Genomic DNA, 18853 nt, shown 5'->3' on the forward strand with positions numbered 1-18853 from the left:
GCTTATCTCTCAACCTCCCGACATTATTCATTTTTTTGTCCTTCGGTTCCAGCCGGTGTCGGTTACCCCTTGGGGTTGCAGTTTCGGTACATCCTGCTTCTCGCACAGTGGGCCTTCTGCAGCATTACAGAACACGTGTACAGTCAGTTGTACGTTTAATGCACGCCACCATTTCGGCTCAGTTTTCTTATTTTTCTCTCACGGGAATACACTTAAACCAGGGATGCCGGACTACAAATGCAGTTATGCAAAGAATTAGCATAACGAACTCAGTTAAGATGTACTGATTTCTCTTGACACACCGTTTATTGCTGTATTCCTAATTTTATTGTATGTAGCTTCTTTTGATTTGGAATTTCTCCTCTGGGAATGAGTTTTGCCCTGGGGATCAATAAAGTATCTAACTATTTATCTATAACCTTACTTTATGTGTACTGTACTGCAGAACGCTGAAATCCTGTAGGTCAGATGAAATATACCTATGTATGTTTAATGATAGATAGATAGATAGATAGATAGACTATTGTTTATATGCTAGAGTTGTACTCTGCTGCTATGCCTGCCTAAATACCTGTTGCTATTTTACAGTAATTTATTGAAACTGCAGCTATGTCTTTCTCCTAATGTAAATCAAAAATTGTATTTTCTATGAGATGTACGTCGCTTTGGAGAAAAGTGTCTGCTACATGAATAAATGTAATGTTAAACATATGTCTTTCGTTGGGCCTGTCAGATAATGGCCTAAGAGAGTATTTCAGGTGCTCGGTTCGCGGTGATGTTCCGCGCAGGACGGTTGCTGCACACTAGTAGAGTGCCGCTCGCTCGGGCACCGCGTCTTCTGCCTCCTCCATGACACTAAACCTGGGGCATCGCTGTCTTCTGCTGCTACAGTCTTTATTTTAGCCGCCACCCTTCACTTTTTGCCACAAGAGGCGGGCGATAGACGGATGCAGCCCGGCAGCGTTCGCGGGGAGATCGCCGCTAACAGGCACAGGGTGAGTGTGAACACCGTCGTGGAGGGGGGTGGCACGCGCTAGCAAACGCACCGCGGCGCACGCTGACATACCACGGTACGCAGTGTCAGTGACACACACGCGGAGTAATGTCGTTTCATATCGTCGAACCTTCTCTACGTGCTCGGTCGGAGTGGTTTCCGCAACACGCTGGGACAGTAGTAAATATGGACCGAGACGAGAAGGCGAACGGTGACCCTTTCCGGCATTTCACATCATGTGATGCGTCTACGCGGCAGACGGACAGCGCTCTTTCTTTCCATTAAATCTGTTATGTTACAGATGTGTGTCTTACTCGACATTGACAGTACGCTGGAATTCTCTAATAATCCATAAATTTCACGTTTAGTCAGGCTGTAGCTGTCAGTTGGAATCAAAACACACCCATCATGACCATCAGAACGAATGAATGAAAACTGAATTTACACCAAAGGCACAGGAAAGGCTCACCTTGACCAGGCCCGGGCAGCACAAAGGAACAAGAGATATTTCAGATGTTTTTGTGTTTTGTATTTTTCTGCAAGATGTGTATCGCTTTGGAGAAAAGCGTCTGCTGAATGAATAATAAATGTAAATGTAAATCCATTGCCCTTCATCTACTACTGCAGCATAATACTTCAGACATCTAAAGTGTATATAAATGCTCATTTGCTTTTTTAAGTGAATGTTGTGTTTTCCTCTGTATCCACTTTTACCAGTACGGCAAAATGCTGTGACCGGGAACGTTCCCAGTGACTGCGATTGACAGCGAAGAATGGATGTCCCAGCAGCGAATTACAGGTATGGAGGGAATAACCCTGTTCGCTGTTACGAGGGTCACGTTGAAGTCAGCCGTGTACCCAGGAATCGGACGGTTATTCCCCGCAGGGATCCCAGTCGGTGTCCTCAGCAGAGACCCCAGATCACCCCAGCCTGTGCTGCTGTGGAAGCTCCTTCCTCGGTTTTTATGACGGATGGCTCTGCCCCACCCCTACTGCTGGGAGGCCCCTGTGTCCAGCAGCAGCCTGGATGGGGCTCCTCACCACATGGCTTCAGTGGTGAGACAGACACCCACTACATGGAGACAGCACACTCCCTACACATAAACACACACACCTGAACATCTTTGAAGGGAGACATGTGCATAAACACCAGTGAGACATGAAAATCAACTACTGGAGCTACGTGGCATTTTTTCCCCATTCATTTTTGCTTTTGATGAATGTACAAAAACTTTACATTTTTAACAGCTGTATACTTCTGATTTGTTTGTTATTATGTAAATTTTGTCCTGGACTTTCTTATTTCAGGCATGTTTTATGTGCCAAACAATTGGCCTCTCTTCTGCAATGACACACAGCCCCCGGAAGGAAACAGCCCGCAGCAGGTGAGATGCAGTGTTTCCCACCCAGGTACCTCAGTAAACCGCTGGAGCAAGGAGAGGTGCTGGAGACTGATACCATTGAGTGAGGATGACTGTGTGAGGAGTCCGTATCAGGGGATAGGGGAAGTCCTTTACATTTTTTTTTTTTTTTTTTTTTTAAATTAAACTTTATTTGGTAAAGTTATCAATAATACACAACCAAAACAATACATTAAAATCCACAATCCAACAAGCCCAACACCATTTTCCTACAGTTGGTCAACAAAGTTACTAAGCAACCATTACATAAAACACATTGTCAAGACAAAGTCTTTCCCATAAGTCCTTTACGTTTTCTGTTTTGCTCCATTTACAGGAAGGTGGTCCGGTGAGCCCCAGCTCCGAATCACGGTACGGCCTCGAACCCCAGCTGCTCCCCAGCGCGGTGAGTCTTTCCCTCAGGCCTTACCTTTCTGTGGGAAGTAATCTGTACTGATCGTGCCTGTACTGGCTGTGCCTCTCCTCACCAGGTCTGTATTCGCTGTTTGTTGCTTTGCCCTTTTAGTCTGTTCACTAGTGTGTGTGCACTATTACTTGCTGTGCCCGTTTAAATAAATACATGCACACGAAATGTAAATGTGTGTCTTGCTGCTCTCTGTGTTTCTTGGATGGTGTGATGGCACAGTTCTAACCATAATCCTCTCCCTATCTATCCCCCTCTCTCTTTCTCCTCCATCTGTCTTTCCCCTTTTGTCTCTCTATCGCCTCTCCATCTGCCTCTCATGCTCTCCATCTCTCTGCTGACACCTCATGCAGGTGCAGGTAATGGAGCAGGACAAGCTAGAGTGGGAAGGAAGGGTGTTTGTGTCAGAGCCCAGCTTTGCTCTTCCCCCACTGGCTACTACTGACTGTGCAGTGGAGGACAGGGGTGCGTTTTCACCATACACATCTGCTCATGGGTTATTAGAATGCATGTCCAAGCATTTAAATCACAGAGTCTTATGTTTGTACTGCCAGCTGTTTCATGAATTTAAGTACCTTGCTTCACAGTCCAACTGCAGGGATTTCTTAGAAATTACAGGGGTATGTAGCTGTTTTCAGAGTTGGGCAGTCAAAACAATGCTTAGCAACAAGTACAAGTACTGTAACTTAAAAAAAAGGAACTCAAAGTACTCATCCAGAGATTTACTTGAATAAAAGTAAAAAAAAAAATAAATAAATAAAATGTATCAGGTCAAAAAAAGAATCAAGAAGCCTTGATTCACAGTAGGCTTTTTATTGTTATGACTCAATAGCAATGGTGACAATATATTTTTAACTCACTGAAATTATTATATTTCTATATTTTTTCAGTTAAATCTGCTGTCGTAAGAAATTAGATACTACTGATTAGGCTATGCATGAATGAAGATGGCATAGTAAGAATACTTTTTGTTTCAAATACTATAAAAATTATCATTGACTTGAATAAAATACCTCTGTCATTTTAGGGGACAATTTTTTTTTGCCTGGGAACCAATTATTTTCCATAAGAAATAGTGTTAATTGATCCCCTCACAATGGGAATTTGCCTAACAGTGTGATTTCACAGAGCAAATTAACATGTTTGGGGGACAGATCGGGTTGCGCTGCCTTAGGTGACAAGTACTCTCTTGTTTACAAACACACACAATTAGCATAATCATTAGCATGCTGATTATTATGGTAATACATGCGAGAATACTTTTGCAAACTTTCTAGAACTAGACTATTGTTTCATTTCAACTTCCCAGTATAACTTCTTTATAGCAAACAAATTCAGACCAAAAACACTTTGAGTATATTTAAAGTAAATGTTTTTTTACCTGTGCAAATTTTCACGCTTCTTTTCAAACCTTTAATTTACCATTAGCATGTAAAAAACACGTTGGCATCGTTCACATGTCAAAAGTTAATATAATGGGAGTGACTCACCAAATTTTAAGAAGGGGGACCGGAGATTGTGTTCCAACTACAGGGGGATCACACTCCTTAGCCTCCCTGGGAAAGTCTATGCCAGGGTACTGGAAAGGAGAATCCGACCGATAGTCGAACCTCGGATCCAGGAGGAGCAATGCGGTTTTCGCCCTGGCCGTGGAACACTGGACCAGCTCTATACCCTCACTAGGGTGCTGGAGGGTTCGTGGGAGTTTGCCCAACCAGTCCATATGTGTTTTGTGGACCTGGAGAAGGCATTCGACCGTGTCCCTCGTGGCATCCTGTGGGGGGTACTTCGGGATTATGGGGTTCGGGGCTCGTTGCTACGGGCTGTTCGTTCCCTGTATGACCGGAGCAGGAGCTTGGTTCGCATTGCCGGCAGTAAGTCAGCCCGGTGCATGTTGGACTCCGCCAGGGCTGCCCTTTGTCACCGATTCTGTTCATTATCTTTATGGACAGAATTTCTAGGCGCAGTCAGGGAACGGAGGGTGTCTGCTTTGGTGGCCGCGAGATCTCACACACACACACACACATTTTCAGAACCGCTTGTCCCTTACGGGGTCACGGGGAACCGGAGCCTACCCGGCAACACAGGGCGCAAGGCCGGAGGGGGAAGGGGACACACCCAGGACGGGACGCCAGTCCGCCGCAAGGCACCCCAAGCAGGACTTGAACCCCAGACCCACCGGAGAGCAGGACTGCGGTCCAACCCACTGCGCCACCGCACCCCCTAGTGGTTTTCAAAGAAGTGAAATGTCTGTACATACTGTAACTGAAGAAATATAGAAATAATAAAGCAGCATGAAAACTGTGATGTATTCTCTGGGTAGAAAGCTAGTACCTTGATGTAATATGGAATCCCTGACTTGAAATGAGGCTGTGTGTCCTGAAATGAAATGGTAATTATGTTTTTGAGAATGAACGTGCAGATCTCGTCTCTGCTTTTTGCGGACGATGTGGTCCTGTTGGCTTCATCGAATCAAGACTTGCAGCGTGCACTGGGGAGGTTTGCAGCCGAGTGCGAAGCGGCGGGGATGAGAATCAGCACCTCCAAATCCGAGGCCATGGTTCTCAGTCGGAAAAAGGTGGATTGCTCCCTCCGGGTTAGGGGGGAGTTGCTCCCTCAAGTGGAGGAGTTTAAGTATCTCGGGGTCTTGTTCACGAGTGAGGGAAAAATGGAGCGGCAGGTTGACAGGCGGATCGGTGCGGCGTCCGCAGTAATGCGGTCATTGTACCGGTCTGTTGTGGTGAAGAGGGAGCTGAGTCGTAAGGCGAAGCTCTCAATTTACCGGTCGATCTACGTTCCTACCCTCACCTATGGTCATGAACTCTGGATCATGACCGAAAGAATGAGATCGCGGATACAAGCGGCAGAAATGAGTTTCCTCCGCAGAGTGGCTGGGCGCACCCTTAGGGATAGGGTGAGGAGCTCAGTCACCCGGGAGGAGCTCGGAGTAAAGCCGCTGCTCCTCCGCATCGAGAGGAGCCAGTTGAGGTGGCTCGGGCATCTGTTCCGGATGCCTCCCGGACGCCTCCCTGGGGAGGTGTTCCGGGCCTGTCCCACTGGGAGGAGGCCTCGGGGCAGACCCAGGACACGTTGGAGAGACTATGTCTCCCGGCTGGCCTGGGAACGCCTTGGGGTTTCTCCAGAGGAACTGGAGGAGGTGTGCGGGGAGAGGGAAGTCTGGAGTACTCTGCTCGGACTGCTGCCCCCGCGACCCGGCCCCGGATAAAGCGGAGGAAGATGGATGGATGGATGGATGGATGGACTCACCAAATAAATAACTCAGTTCTGAAACAATTAAGACTTTACCTGCTTAAGTCCTATAAAATTGTAGTCACAACATGGAAAAAGAGGACTTTTCTCAACTTGTGAAACATTGAAATTCAGGTTGTCAGTGGAGGGGAGATGAAATTTCAAGCGAACCTGGGATTGACCGCAACTAAACTTCTAATTTGTCAGCACTGAGCTGTTTGCCCTCATCGCACAAAGACGCTGTAGCCTTTGTTTTCTCGGTTTTCACCGAGAATTTCATTAGCAATGTGAGCAATAACCATCATGTAATGACGTGATCACTATTGCTCACATTGCTAATGAAATCTGTGTGACTCTGACTGAAAGATGACAGTAATCAATGAAATCCACAGAAGGTGTCAGCTGACAGCAAGGAGATCTCGCTAATATTTCACAGTAAACTGGTTGGTTGATTGGTTTCACGTTGAGAAAAATAAAATATTAAATGCAAATAAGAGTACTGTGACATTAATTCATTTAGTTGATGCTTTTCTCCAAATCAACCTACAATGTTAAGGTTACCCATTTATTCAGCTGGGTAATTTTACTGGAGCAATTTAAGGGAAGTACCTTACTCAAGGGTACTACAGACAGAGGTGGAGATCAAACCTGTGACCTTTGGATCCAAAGGCACCAGCTCTAACCACTACACTACTAGCTGTCCTATATCATGATGGTTATGATAATAACGATGATGGGATAATGACAAACGCGTAATGGAGTAAATGTAATTTTTTTTTCCCCTTCCAAATGTACTTAAGTGAGAGTAAGAAGTATTAATGCCAAAAACTAGTCTGAAAAATACAAGTTCTCGAGACGTTTACCTAAGTACTAGTAGCGGAGTAAATCGGTTAGTTGCTACCTCTGCCGATTATACGCAACGCGTGCCCGGTGTGGGGTGATCCAGTGGGTGTGAGGCTCTGTGGGAAGGGAGAGTCGATCAGAATGTAGTGAGAAGAGCAGTGACACATTTCTTAACCCTGTTTCTCAGGCAACGCCAGCCCTCGGTTCGTTCGATGTACCTCCTACTCTTTCCCCTGCGAAGGCCTGGCTGCCCAGCAGAGTCACGTGCCCCTGGGAGCCATCGTGACCCCCTTGGCCCGACTGGAGGAAGGAGAGGTGAGCTTTACATCAGTGTCCTCATTCTCTAGGTTCTTTCAGACATGCAACTCACTCAAGACTATTGTGCTGTTGTAAGCACCCTCTACCAGTCTGCACACGCGCCTTGGGCAAGGGCCACATCCCAGGCTGTGGTGAGTGTGGCGCCTACATGTGCCCCTTTATGGCATGGCAGGACTGCGGACAGCGGTTTCACTGCCCCTTCTGCGGTCAACTGACAGAGGGTAAGGGCATTTAACTAGCTTTGTGTCTCTTCCCTACTGTAGCTCCTTAGGAGCCACATCCTGTCCTCACTTTGTGTCTTTCTCAGTGCCCTGGCAGTGCTACCAACCCACTGACAGTCAGAGGCAGCGAGCGGACAGCGGACAGAACCCCGAGCTCAGTCTGGGATCCTACGAAATCCTTGATAACCCAGCGGTCAGAACTCTGATGAGGCGGGGTCCAGTCAAAACCCCCCAGGACAAAAATCCCCCTTGGACAAAACCCCCTCTTTTGAAACACAAAGTAGGACAAAACCTTCATAATTTTAAAAAAAAAAAAAAAAAAAAAAGACGAAAGCCCCTGTTCTTTTTCTGTTTTTGCATTTCATGCCATTTAATAATTGGAAGAAAAAATATAAAAATATAAATTAAGTAATTTTAACACTGAAGTAATCCTAGAAAATACTACAACCTTTCCCTGTGTTGGTTCATTTCTGAATGGCGTAGGACACATCAGGTGGTACTAAATAAAATTTAAATAAACCAACACTCAATGATGTTTTTAATATTTCTTTTTTATTTTTCAAAGATGTGATCTTTTAAATATGCCTTTTTATGATTGTACAAATAATTTTATGTTGTAGAACAGTGAGCTGTAAAATTATAATGCAAGTATTAATGTATATTATATTACAGTACTTAATGTCTTTCTGATTGCTGTCTCTTTATATGATAAATGTACTATTTTACAATTCAGAGAAGTGTTCATAGCTACAAATAATCAGAAGAATAAAAATTTTCTTAGTTATTTGTCCTAGGGGGGTTTTGTCCTACACTCGATGAGCCACACCTTGTTTGTGTTGTGTGTTTTGATGTGTGTGTAGCTCTTGGTGTGCGAAGGTGCATGCGCATGGACAGGTGATAGAGATGCGTGACCTTACTGTACAGGGTGAACCCGCTGGACTCCTCCTGGCAGTGGATGTGTCAGCTGCTGCAGTCAGAGGACAGCTGGACCTCATCTGTGAGCAGCTGCGCTCGCTCCTCCTGGGTTTGTCAAAGTAAGATGCAAACACACGTGCCATAGCAACAGTTGCCGAAACAAGTCCGCCTACAGATGTACTAGTGATACGTACACTTATATTAATGTGAAAACACGTATGTGATGTGTAAATACAGTATACCGGTAAACAGCTACATAACATGTTCAGCTGCAAGTTCATATACAAAATACATTGGCAGTTTTCTACTGTAAATAAATTCACTGGCTCCTCGTGTAACAAACTTTCGACTTAGAATTTTTTGAAGGTACAAACAGTTTTTGGTTTATACCTGTTTTTGTGTTTTCACTTATCTCTGTTTGTTGAGGTTTTTTATTTACATTTGCATTTATTTATTTAGCTTTCTCCAAAGTGACTTATGATGTTACGTTTCTTAAAATTATTTACCCATTTATGCAGCTGGCTAATTTTTACTGGAGTAATTCATAAGTATCTTCCTCAGGGGTAATGCTAGGTTTTTTTTTTTTTGTCTTACACACACAGACACATACACACACTGTCTGAGACCGCTTGTCCCAAGCGGGGTCACGGTGAACGGGAGCCTAACCTGGCAACACAGGGCTCAGGGCTGGAGGGAACACACCCAGGATGGGACGCCAGTCCATCGCAAAGCACCCCATGCAGGATTCGAACCCCAACCCCACAGAGAGCGGGACTTTTTTTATCTTTAGTATTTTTTAAAATAGTTTTAATATTAATGTTGTAGCTATATTACAGACCCAGCTATAACTAAGCTTTGTTTTATGTGACCGCAGGAATGAAGGTGAAGGAACGATGGACCAGTCAGATCTAAGGGTTGGCCTGATGACTTATGACAAGAGGCTCCACCTCTACGACTTAAGCCCCGCCCTGTCCCGCCCTCACATGCTGGTCATGACTGATCATATGGAGCTGGAGCTGCCAGTGTGTGAAGGACTTCTGGTGCCACTGAAAGACTGCAGAGACCACCTTGACAGGTAAAAGCTAACAGGTATTCCATACCTGGACAATTTATTTTAATAAAGTCAGTATTTAGGACTGGCTAATTTGAATTTAAAACTCACACACTTTGAGGTTTTCTTGGTAGCGTCATTACGCAGCAATGAATATGCATATACCTTTCCATTATTTAGTATTACATAACTATTATTTTACTATTTAATTTATTTCCAGTGTCCTGCAGCAGATTCCGCAGCTTGATGGAGGACTGGGAGATGGCTCTGGCTCGCCAGACCTCCCAGTTCGTGCTGGACTCCACATCCTCAAAGTGAGTTGCTCACACGCACTTTGCACACAGACTGAAAACCTGTCTTCCCTCACACCTGTGTGCTTGTTTCTCTCAGACATTAGGGTGTCCAGGAAAGGTGCTGGTGTTCCACTCCACGCCGCTGATCGAAGATGCAGTGAATCAGAGGTCCTCAGGATTCTTCAGCTCCAGTCAACCTAAAGTTGGTTCACATTGTACTTTTGTCTGTCCAGTCACGCTGAGAATTAAACGACGCACGTGTATTAATACTGTTTTATGTTTCAGTTCCTATTCCAAGCACCAGATTCTGGCATCTCACTGGCTAAAGACTGTGTCAGTCAAGGCTGCTGCATACACCTTTTTCTGTTCTCAATGCAAGATGTTGGAGGTGCTTGGCCAGGGTACACCCCATACCTCACAGGGGGAGGAGTTTTCACTTACAGCTCTCTTCAGGTATGCCAAGGCTGATTTCGAACAACTGACATTATTCTTGACTGCTTGAGCACCAGCAGATACTCTAAGTTCCCAGTCGCTTTCGTTGCACTTGTCTTTCAGTCAAAGGTGAATTTGGAACAGCTGAGTCGTGACCTGAAGAGGTGTGTGGATAAAGGCACAGGCTACAAAGCAGATCTCAGAGTCTTTGTTAGCAAAGGTACAGGATCAGGGTAATTCGTGTTTGTATGTACATAGATACTGTGCCAAATGGATAATGGTTTAATTTTTTGGCCATCTGTAGCTGTCTTTTTAATGTGTTTGCATGTTATTTCTCAGGTCTGCGTGTGACACGGTGTTACGGCGGATTTATTCCTGGTCACGATCCTGCCCACATCTCCATGGCAACCATTGACTGGCACACAACCTTAGCAATAGAGTTCACTCATTGCAGCTCACTGGACGAACAGAGGGGTGTGATCATACAGGTGAACGCTGCATGTCTGATCACTCTGTCTTTGCTAACATTTAAATGATTTATAATTAGTCTCAAGTCTAATTGCATAATTTGACCCATGCAGAACCCTAATGCCGAATCCTAGGAGAGCAAAATAGATTACAGTTGTGTCCTGTGTTTTAGGCAGCCTTGTCATACACGAATGCAAGGGGAGAGAGGAGGGTGCGAGTCCACAGCTTGGCCCTGCATTGCTCTCACCACCTAATGAACACCTTCCGCAACTGCCAGGCACAGACTCTGCTCACATTCTACTGCAAGAAGTGTAAGGAGGCTGTGTGTGGGTCTGGAATCAAAGTCATAGTTTTTGATGGCACCCACTGGTAATTGCAGAGTTTCTGGAAGACGTGGTCAATACAGGTCATTTTGTCTGTGCTTTATTGCTTGCAAAGGTGGACTTTTTTTTTTTTTTCTTTTTCCAGGTGATACTTGTTGATCTATGATCAGGTCACAAAAAGGAAAATATACTTATAGATAACTTATCATACTGCCTCTTGCTGACCAGCATGATGCCATGGAGGTTCTCAGGCAGTATTCTGTGCTTTTTACACACAGGGTACTGTAACGTGTTGGAGCGCCCACTACAGGAGCTGCGAGAAGAACTGCAGACAGAGGTGACCGAAGCACTGGCATGCTATCGCAAACACTGCTGTTCAAGTGCTGTCACACCTGGCCAGGTGAGGGGAGGGTGTGTGTGAGGGCGAAGGGAAACTTACATTTGTACAGACATGGTTTTTTAGAGCAGATACTGAGCCCTGGGGTATTGTCTTTAGCTGGTGCTGCCTCAGTACTTGAAGGCTCTCCCAGTCTATGCAAACAGTCTGCGTAAGAGCGAAGTGCTGCTTCCTGGTCTGCGTAGCACTGTCCCTCACCGCTTGCAGATGCGCAGCCGACTTGTCACCATGGACACGAGAAGCACTGCTTTACACTTCTACCCTCTCCTCCTCCGACTGGTGAGAAGACTTTTTTTAGAGTCAGCAGGGATGACTTCCTATGCATTAAAATAAATAGCGAACTGCAAAATGTGTCATATAAGGTATGTATTCTGTACTGTGGTGATGTTTCTTATTACTGTCCAACCATCTGCTTGGACTGGCATGTCCCCGACGACCAGCCGGAACGTGGCCAGCCCCAGACAAAGCTCTGTGAACTGAAGGCAGTGCGCTGTAGTGCCGGGAGCCTGGATCCAACGGACCTATACCTCGCTTACGGACCCCTGGCACTGCTGTTGTGGGTGGGACGCCATGTGCCAAACACCGTCCTGAAGCAACTCTTCAACGTCACCTACTTCTCTCTGTTACCGCCTGGGGAGGTATTTTCTAAACCGCTGTTTTTAGTCTACACTAATGTCTCCTGCCTGTGAGCAAGAGTTTATCCAGACCCTAAGTTACAAATGATAAATTGAGATGGAAATGTTGGAGGTTTGCTGGCTGTCTTTCAGTATGAATGTAATTGTTTCACATTTTGTATTTTGTAGACCTGTCTGCCTGTGCTGGACAATCCCCTCTCCATCTGTATCAGGAAGCTCATTGAATCCTTACAGTCACAGGCACCCTATTCTCTTAAGGTTAGTCTCCTGGAAACATGTCCAATATATCCACAAATCCAAACTCTATACTAATATACCAACACGTGACTTGCCCGAATAAGTCACTGGAATATGTACATACCCAGTGTGCTGGGCAGTGTTTCATTGTAAAAATATCTTTACACATTCATTTGAAAATGTGTAACTTGTCAGACCTGTGCTTGAAAATATTAATTCAAACAAGGACAGCACAAGTTCAAAAAATTCAGTATATTTGTTAAACAGGAGAGTGCTTGTTACTCAGCTTGCCTGTCATCTCCCCAGCTGACAGTGGCAAAGCAGGGGGATGTCAGTGAGGAAGCTCTCCATCCCTTACTGGTGGAGGACAAGAGCCCCAATGGTGGGGCCTCCTATGCAGACTTCATCTACCACCTTCACATCAACTCCCTGCGGCTGATGGTTTAATATTTAACCCACACTCTCCAGTTGCCTACCCTTCTGTCTCTTGACAATCCACCTCCTGTATTCATGACGTACAAAATGTAAGACTGCAATGCTGCAAGACTGTTCCTAAAATTAGGTATGTGGCAGGACAGTGCAAGGAAATGGTTACTGACCAATAAACATTTTTAGAACTTCATAATTTTATAACTCATTTTCTAAATAACACACATGTGGCCTCCACTTGACTTGATTTCATATACCAAGTCCAAATGTTTATGACATAGGATCAAAAATTACCTCATAGTTCAGTAGCTGGTGTGGAGCTATGGCCTACTGTGGACTCAATTAGTATACAACAGCTGCTTTTTATACAAACCAGACAAGGGCTTTATTGTGAGGTTCAACACTCTACCATTAGTTTTCTAGAGTTGACAAGGAACAAAGAAAAGAGAAGAACACCAGAAAAGCTGTCCGGAATGGTGCTGATGGCAAAAAGTCCCATGCAGCACATAATTACATCTGTTTAGTCTCTCTTGGGCCTTAAAGCTCAAAAGCCACTGGAAAGTCATTTCCCTCACAGGTACTTATAGACCACTTTATCCTTTACTGTCTGCACCTCCATCTTAACAGGGCATTTGTAGAAGTAGGAGAGCAGGGTCTCAGTGTAGCCAATGAGGAAGTACAACTTATAGGCAGGGATCTTCTGAGTGAAGAGTGCACACACCACCAGCATGTTACCCCTGCGTTTGATGACCAGCTCGTTGGCAAGGAGGCCATGAAACGTGCCGAAGATGAAGCGCCGGATAAAAATGTCCTCCACCGTCCTCTCCGCAGCGCCCGTCTCTCTGTCCAGGTTACCTAGGCAGGGAACAAATATAGATTCATCACAGCAGGATTTCATCAGGCCCATCCAATCAATCTGAGCGGTCTCAGCATTTAGTTTGTTCACTGTTTATTAATCTTTTTGCACTTTGCTTTGTTCTGTGTGTCACATATAAATCCTGGATGCATATATTTGCTGGTACTCACTGGTGTGCTGAGATAGCCAACCCTTGCGGTGGGCAATGTGATGTGGAGGGTGGGCCTCTTCATATGTCACGGGTTTGTCTCCTTTCCCAACACGAATCCGTGCTGCTTGGTGCTGCCAAAAGGAGTGGGGTTAAATGCATACGGAGAGAGCGCGTGACACAATTGGATGAAAAGTGTCAAGAAGCTGCAAGTTCACAAGATGCAATGAACACTCTATGAAAGTTAAGAGTCTTTTTCATTGCAATAGAGGAAGTTGTTGGAGACACTGAGAGGGTTGCCATCCTTTGCCCATAATCCAGCATGGCATTTTGGATATTGTTGAAACCAAATGAGAAAATGCTTTAACCAACGCAGAATATGTGAGTCTAATTTCAAGCGTGCCAAGTATCTTGCATGGCTCTTAGTGTTTTATCTACTAACTGCAAGAAGACACACAACAAATAAAGCATGTGCTCTCAGCACAAGAGATCATCAATCATAACGGTGCCTAGACCGACTAGACACATCAGCTTTTACACACAGACTTAAAAATTGCTGAGTTGGGAATAATGAAGGGAAGAGATGTATGTAAGAGAAGGATGTCAGAAGACAGCAACTGCAAGAGGGCTTCAGACAAAGGTGTAACACTGATACCTTGCAACACACAGCGGTGGAATGGATTGCTCGAGCCCTGGGAACAGCACAGAGCGTCCTGCTCATGTGTGCTACTGCATGATTCTGCGAAGGAGACACATAATTATGATAATGATCAACATCATCACCACCCCCTCCGTGTGTGGAACCGCACTGACTGACCAAGCAACTCGTTACGTCACAGGTGGCCCAGTCCCAAATAGGCAATGCAGTAACATTTAATTACGCAGACACCCACATATACAGACATTAATTAAACACCATTTTACTTCATAATAAAGGTTAGGAACTACTGAGAAGCGAAACAGAGGAACGTCTTACGGCCAGAATTAAACCCGCACCACCGAACGACACCGCCATCTTGATATGGGTGGTGCTTTTGTTCTGCGACTTCATTGGATGGTTAACAACGGGCGGGTCTTCGTTCCTGCAATATCATTGGATGATGAAAAATGGGTGGTCCTTTTATTCAGCGGAGTTATTGGAGGATGGGAAAAAATGGGCTTTTGATGAAAAAGTCAAATGTCGCTGCGTGTTGAATTAACTCGGGGAGGTCAGAGACCTGAAGTGGTGGTTTTATCAAGTGGAGAGTAGTCACCTATCGTGATATTTTGATGGTTATTCTAATGTTAATGGCGGATAAGACTTTAATTGCCAAGTACGTTTGCACGTATAAGGAATTCGGCGTGGTGGACGTTCCTTGTAATGGAATAAAATGGCAGGGGAACATAGTAAAACTAAGGGCTAGACAAGACAGTCACAATGAATGCTGGTAAAAACAGTGTACAAACAGATGTGTGGCAGCATGTAACACACTGAAGTGAGATGAAAAAGAGGGTGGAATTCGCAGCAAAAATAAACATAAGACAAGTTGGTGACACATTAAGTGTATTACTTTGCTTACTACACTGGCTGGGTTACCAGGGTAAATTCCTATTCGCATGATTCTGTTAATTCAGGAGCTAGATGCCAACAGTGGAATCTTAATGTCCCTTCAAATGTGTTATGGATTAAATTAAAATGAATAATTCTAACACCGATGTGTTCAGTCAGTTTCTCTGGTAAAATGCTTGAGAATACAGCATTTGTTACTGTGACTGATGCTGTTATTTTTCACCTTTGGAACTTACACTTATTTTTGTCAAGGTTACACATAATACTGTATAATGTGGACAATTCACAATGTTGTGTTTACAATGAAAACCTTATTTTAACAACTGTGCTAAGCAGTGTGTAAAGTGTGCATTACCTCCTCTTTACCTTCCCTGGTTACCAAGGAATTGCATCCGTGCGATTAAAATTAAGTATAACATACTAAAAATGATAGTTATGTATTTCTGTTATATTCTGTCATTATTCTGCTACATTCTTATATATGACTATGATTCATTATTCATCTTCACTTTCTGTTGGCTGCAAGAAATGATTTTTTTTCTTAGTGCTGGTGTTATTTGAATGGTCTGACACCAGTTTATCACTCATACTTAATCCGCTTTTAGAACTTTTAACATGTTCTCGTACTGTTCCACTGTCTGCCGCTAAGACCAAAAGAGAGTATTTAAACCGGCTGCTGTACAGACCTTGTGCCATTGCTTCATGACATGAAAAAGAAGACCTCATAATGTCAGTCAGCATTTCACAGACCAGTTCAATCCAGTAAAACTGTGGAATATACTAATTTCCTGCAAACAATCAGATTTTGAGTTTTCCGTTGTCCGGTTTTTAACGTCAAGAGGGCAGTTTGCAACGGTATCTATGGATATCTACGCAGCCACGGTCCTTTTTTACCAAACCACTTGTCCAACGACGGCTATGGTGAGCTGGAGCCAATCCCAGGGAGCACTCTTAACAAGATGTTGGTCCTTTCTAGGGTAATCTCACACACACACACACACACACACACACACCATAGGCAATTTAGAGTAACCAATTCACCCAAAGCATACACACTTAATGCTGCTGGAGGAAACGCACACCAACACTGGGAAAACATGTTAACTCCACACAGGCAGAGTCATGGGCCGACTGAGACCCACGATCTTCCTACCGCACCACCATGCATTCATTCAGCCACTGATACCTACGTGTGTGTCCTGACAGCTAACACTGTGATCCTGCGGTAAGCAGTGGTCTCCCGTGGTAAATAGCTGGGAAGGCTGATAGTGTAGTGGTTAGAGCTATTGCCTTCAGTGCTAAAGATTGTAGGTTTAATTCCCACCTCTGGCTGTGGTGCCCTTTAGCAAGGTACTCACCCTAAATTGCTCCAGTAAAAATTACCCAGCTGCATAAATGGGTAAATAATTGTAACTTTCACATTGTAAGTTGCTTTGGAGAAAAGCATCAGTTAAATGAGTGCATGTAATCCTGGAGCACACTGTGTGTCCCAACACTGCTCTCTGTGGAGATCCATACAGATAGCAGATGGGGACAAGAGGGACCTGGTTCTAGAAATGGACACATCTGGATAATTAATATCCAGATGACAGCAGATGAAGTGAAACTGGGGTCTGAAAGACCCCCCCCAAGCAGTGTACCATCTACCTGCATGATATGATATGATGACAGTACAGTAGGTATATCCCTGACAGCTCTCATTTATGGAGATTTGGAGCTGTGTGTCTCAGCTCTCATGTCCTGGGCCATACATCATGTTCATCTGTCCTGTTTTGTCCCTCCTCCTATTACTTTTCGCTTTCAAAGGCCCTGAGTGCTGCAACCACATGCGGGGGGTCACGCGGCCGCTCGCGACGCTCCTCGCCGATGTTGAATGAATGAATGAATGAATGAATGAATGGGCTCTTCTGAAGATAACAGACGATCGGGACTGTCAGTGATGCGGCCCCGACCCACGTGTCCATCATTTCCATCTCGTGCTTTAATTACTGTCGAAAAGCGCAGTTTTCTGCGAAACCATGTAAATTAGAGCCGCAACGCGTGTCAGTTACTAGGAAAAAATCACAGTTAAAAGTTTAAAAATCCTCCGTTTGCAGTGAACGTTCACCGTGCCTCGGTTTGTTTGACTAACTAGATGAATCAGTTATTACTAGTAATCGGGTATTACACGTATTTCATCTCCAACATATAGGAACTACTGCATAATTGTATATGTATGCATTTTTGCTGTGTTTTGTGTGAAATAATGAGTAAAACACACAGATACAAACGCACACGCACAGAGAAATCGGAGCAAGCAGGACTGCAGAACTCAGGCGCCGCTGGTGTAGTGGTATCATGCAAGATTCCCATTCTTGCGACCCGGGTTCGATTCCCGGGCGGCGCACAGCTTTTACACAAGTGGTTGAGTGGTTTTCAGAGAGAAAAAAAAAAAAATCGATCAAGGTACAGTACTGTATTTACACTGGACCAGTAGGGTAAGAATAAGTCGCCGTGTAATAAATGGGTGAGTGAATGTAGTATAATGATCAGTGTCAACATACAGTACACGACATAGTGTGTATATTGAGAGAAGCAAGCTGGAATGTTTTCTTTATATTTGCTTATTTATTCAGTGTACCCGATTTCAGTATTGTGTGTAACATTTATTACTGCAGCTGCTTTAATACGTTGATACAATTCTCGATGGAGATTAAATGCCCTTCTCGGGAGCGAGCGGGCCCCAGACTTTATTCAGCGTCAGTATCCTCATCCAGCACTTAACAGGGCAAATGACGCTCAATATTTTAACACTGTACGAGTGTGAAACACAGTAATGTTGTTATTACAGTACAGTACAGTAGGTACTTGGAGCTACAACTCAGCGGAGAGGTGAACGCGTACGCGCTGTACTGTGTGTTAACACTGAGCTCCAGTAGGGGGCGGTGGAGAGCTGTCCTTTCGCCGCGGCGACGGCGGCGCGCGTACGACACACTGCAGACTGACGAGGAGGGAGGCAGGCGCTCGGTCCACTCGCCAGCAAGGCTGCGCCTTCATTCACACACATATCTCGGCTTTAGCGGCCAGGGGGAGCGCCGGAGACACCTCCTCTGCGGACATAATTTGATTCGAACGTAATCATTAGAGACCGAGGACAGCGCCGCCGCCGCACAGCTGAGCGGGGTGTCGAAACGCCGACTGACTCGGAAGATAAGAATATACAGAAATGGCCACGACAACCTGTACGCGGTTTACCGACGAGTATCAGCTGTACGAGGAGCTCGGAAAGTAAGAGCCCGTTGCCTTGTGTCGTGTCGTGTTCTGTTACTCCTGCCTGCTGTCCTGTCCACGGCCGACGGACAGTAATGTCGCGATATCAGCGCTCGTGACCGGTCGTCGCGATACAGCAGGCGGCTGTGCTACCGGTACCTGAGGAGCGAGCGCGTGACGGGGACTGAGGACCGAGCACCGAGGAGCGGGTTGTGGGTTGTGGGTTGTGGGGGGGGAGAGAGATGGTCTCTCGGTCAGTCGTCGGAACGGCGCGGCACCGAGCAGTACGACGTGTGTGTGTGTGTGTGTGTGTGTGTGTGTGTGTGTGTGTGCGCGCGCGCGCGCGCATAGTGCGTTCATAGCTGTCACACTCTGTGTGTTGTGTTCACGTATAGATGGGAAAAACAGCAGCATCATGTTCA

General features: G+C 45.1%; 3 protein-coding genes and 1 non-coding gene across 15 annotated transcripts in view; 3 read left to right on the forward strand and 1 right to left on the reverse strand.

Moving 5' to 3' along the window:
- The first annotated feature begins 783 nt into the window (after positions 1–783).
- LOC108940368 (protein transport protein Sec24C) lies at positions 784–12904 on the forward strand. The gene is made up of 22 exons (XM_018762484.2): positions 784–995; positions 1712–1793; positions 1881–2050; positions 2303–2379; positions 2732–2800; positions 3172–3283; positions 7098–7225; positions 7305–7449; positions 7536–7642; positions 8374–8483; positions 9239–9439; positions 9636–9729; positions 9806–9910; positions 9994–10161; positions 10264–10360; positions 10480–10628; positions 10781–10919; positions 11210–11331; positions 11428–11607; positions 11769–11966; positions 12132–12221; positions 12507–12904. Exons 2-22 carry the CDS (start codon positions 1768–1770, stop codon positions 12645–12647), a joined length of 2628 nt encoding a protein of 875 aa, XP_018618000.2. The 5' UTR covers positions 784–995; positions 1712–1767; the 3' UTR covers positions 12648–12904.
- Positions 12905–13028: 124 nt separating this feature from the next.
- Positions 13029–14664, reverse strand: mrps24 (mitochondrial ribosomal protein S24). The gene is made up of 4 exons (XM_018762460.2): positions 14610–14664; positions 14289–14372; positions 13656–13767; positions 13029–13484 (listed from the first exon to the last, which is right to left on the reverse strand). The coding sequence occupies exons 1-4, from the start codon at positions 14646–14648 to the stop codon at positions 13201–13203; spliced, it is 519 nt and encodes a 172-aa protein (XP_018617976.1). The 5' UTR covers positions 14649–14664; the 3' UTR covers positions 13029–13200.
- Positions 14665–17497: 2833 nt separating this feature from the next.
- trnag-ccc (transfer RNA glycine (anticodon CCC)) lies at positions 17498–17568 on the forward strand. Its single transcript has one exon. It is a non-coding gene; the product is annotated as a tRNA-Gly (tRNA).
- Positions 17569–18377: 809 nt separating this feature from the next.
- Positions 18378–18853, forward strand: part of LOC108940337 (calcium/calmodulin-dependent protein kinase type II subunit beta-like) — a 59903-nt gene continuing 59427 nt past the window's right edge. For all 12 annotated transcript variants that reach the window (XM_029257072.1, XM_029257079.1, XM_029257077.1 and 9 more), the window contains exon 1: positions 18378–18449. In XM_029257072.1, the coding sequence (XP_029112905.1) occupies positions 18388–18449 (62 nt within the window). In that variant the 5' untranslated portion in view covers positions 18378–18387. The remainder of the gene's footprint in view (positions 18450–18853) is intronic.

The sequence above is a fragment of the Scleropages formosus genome, chromosome 12 (assembly GCF_900964775.1).
Source record: "Scleropages formosus chromosome 12, fSclFor1.1, whole genome shotgun sequence".
Classification (NCBI taxonomy): domain Eukaryota; kingdom Metazoa; phylum Chordata; class Actinopteri; order Osteoglossiformes; family Osteoglossidae; genus Scleropages; species Scleropages formosus.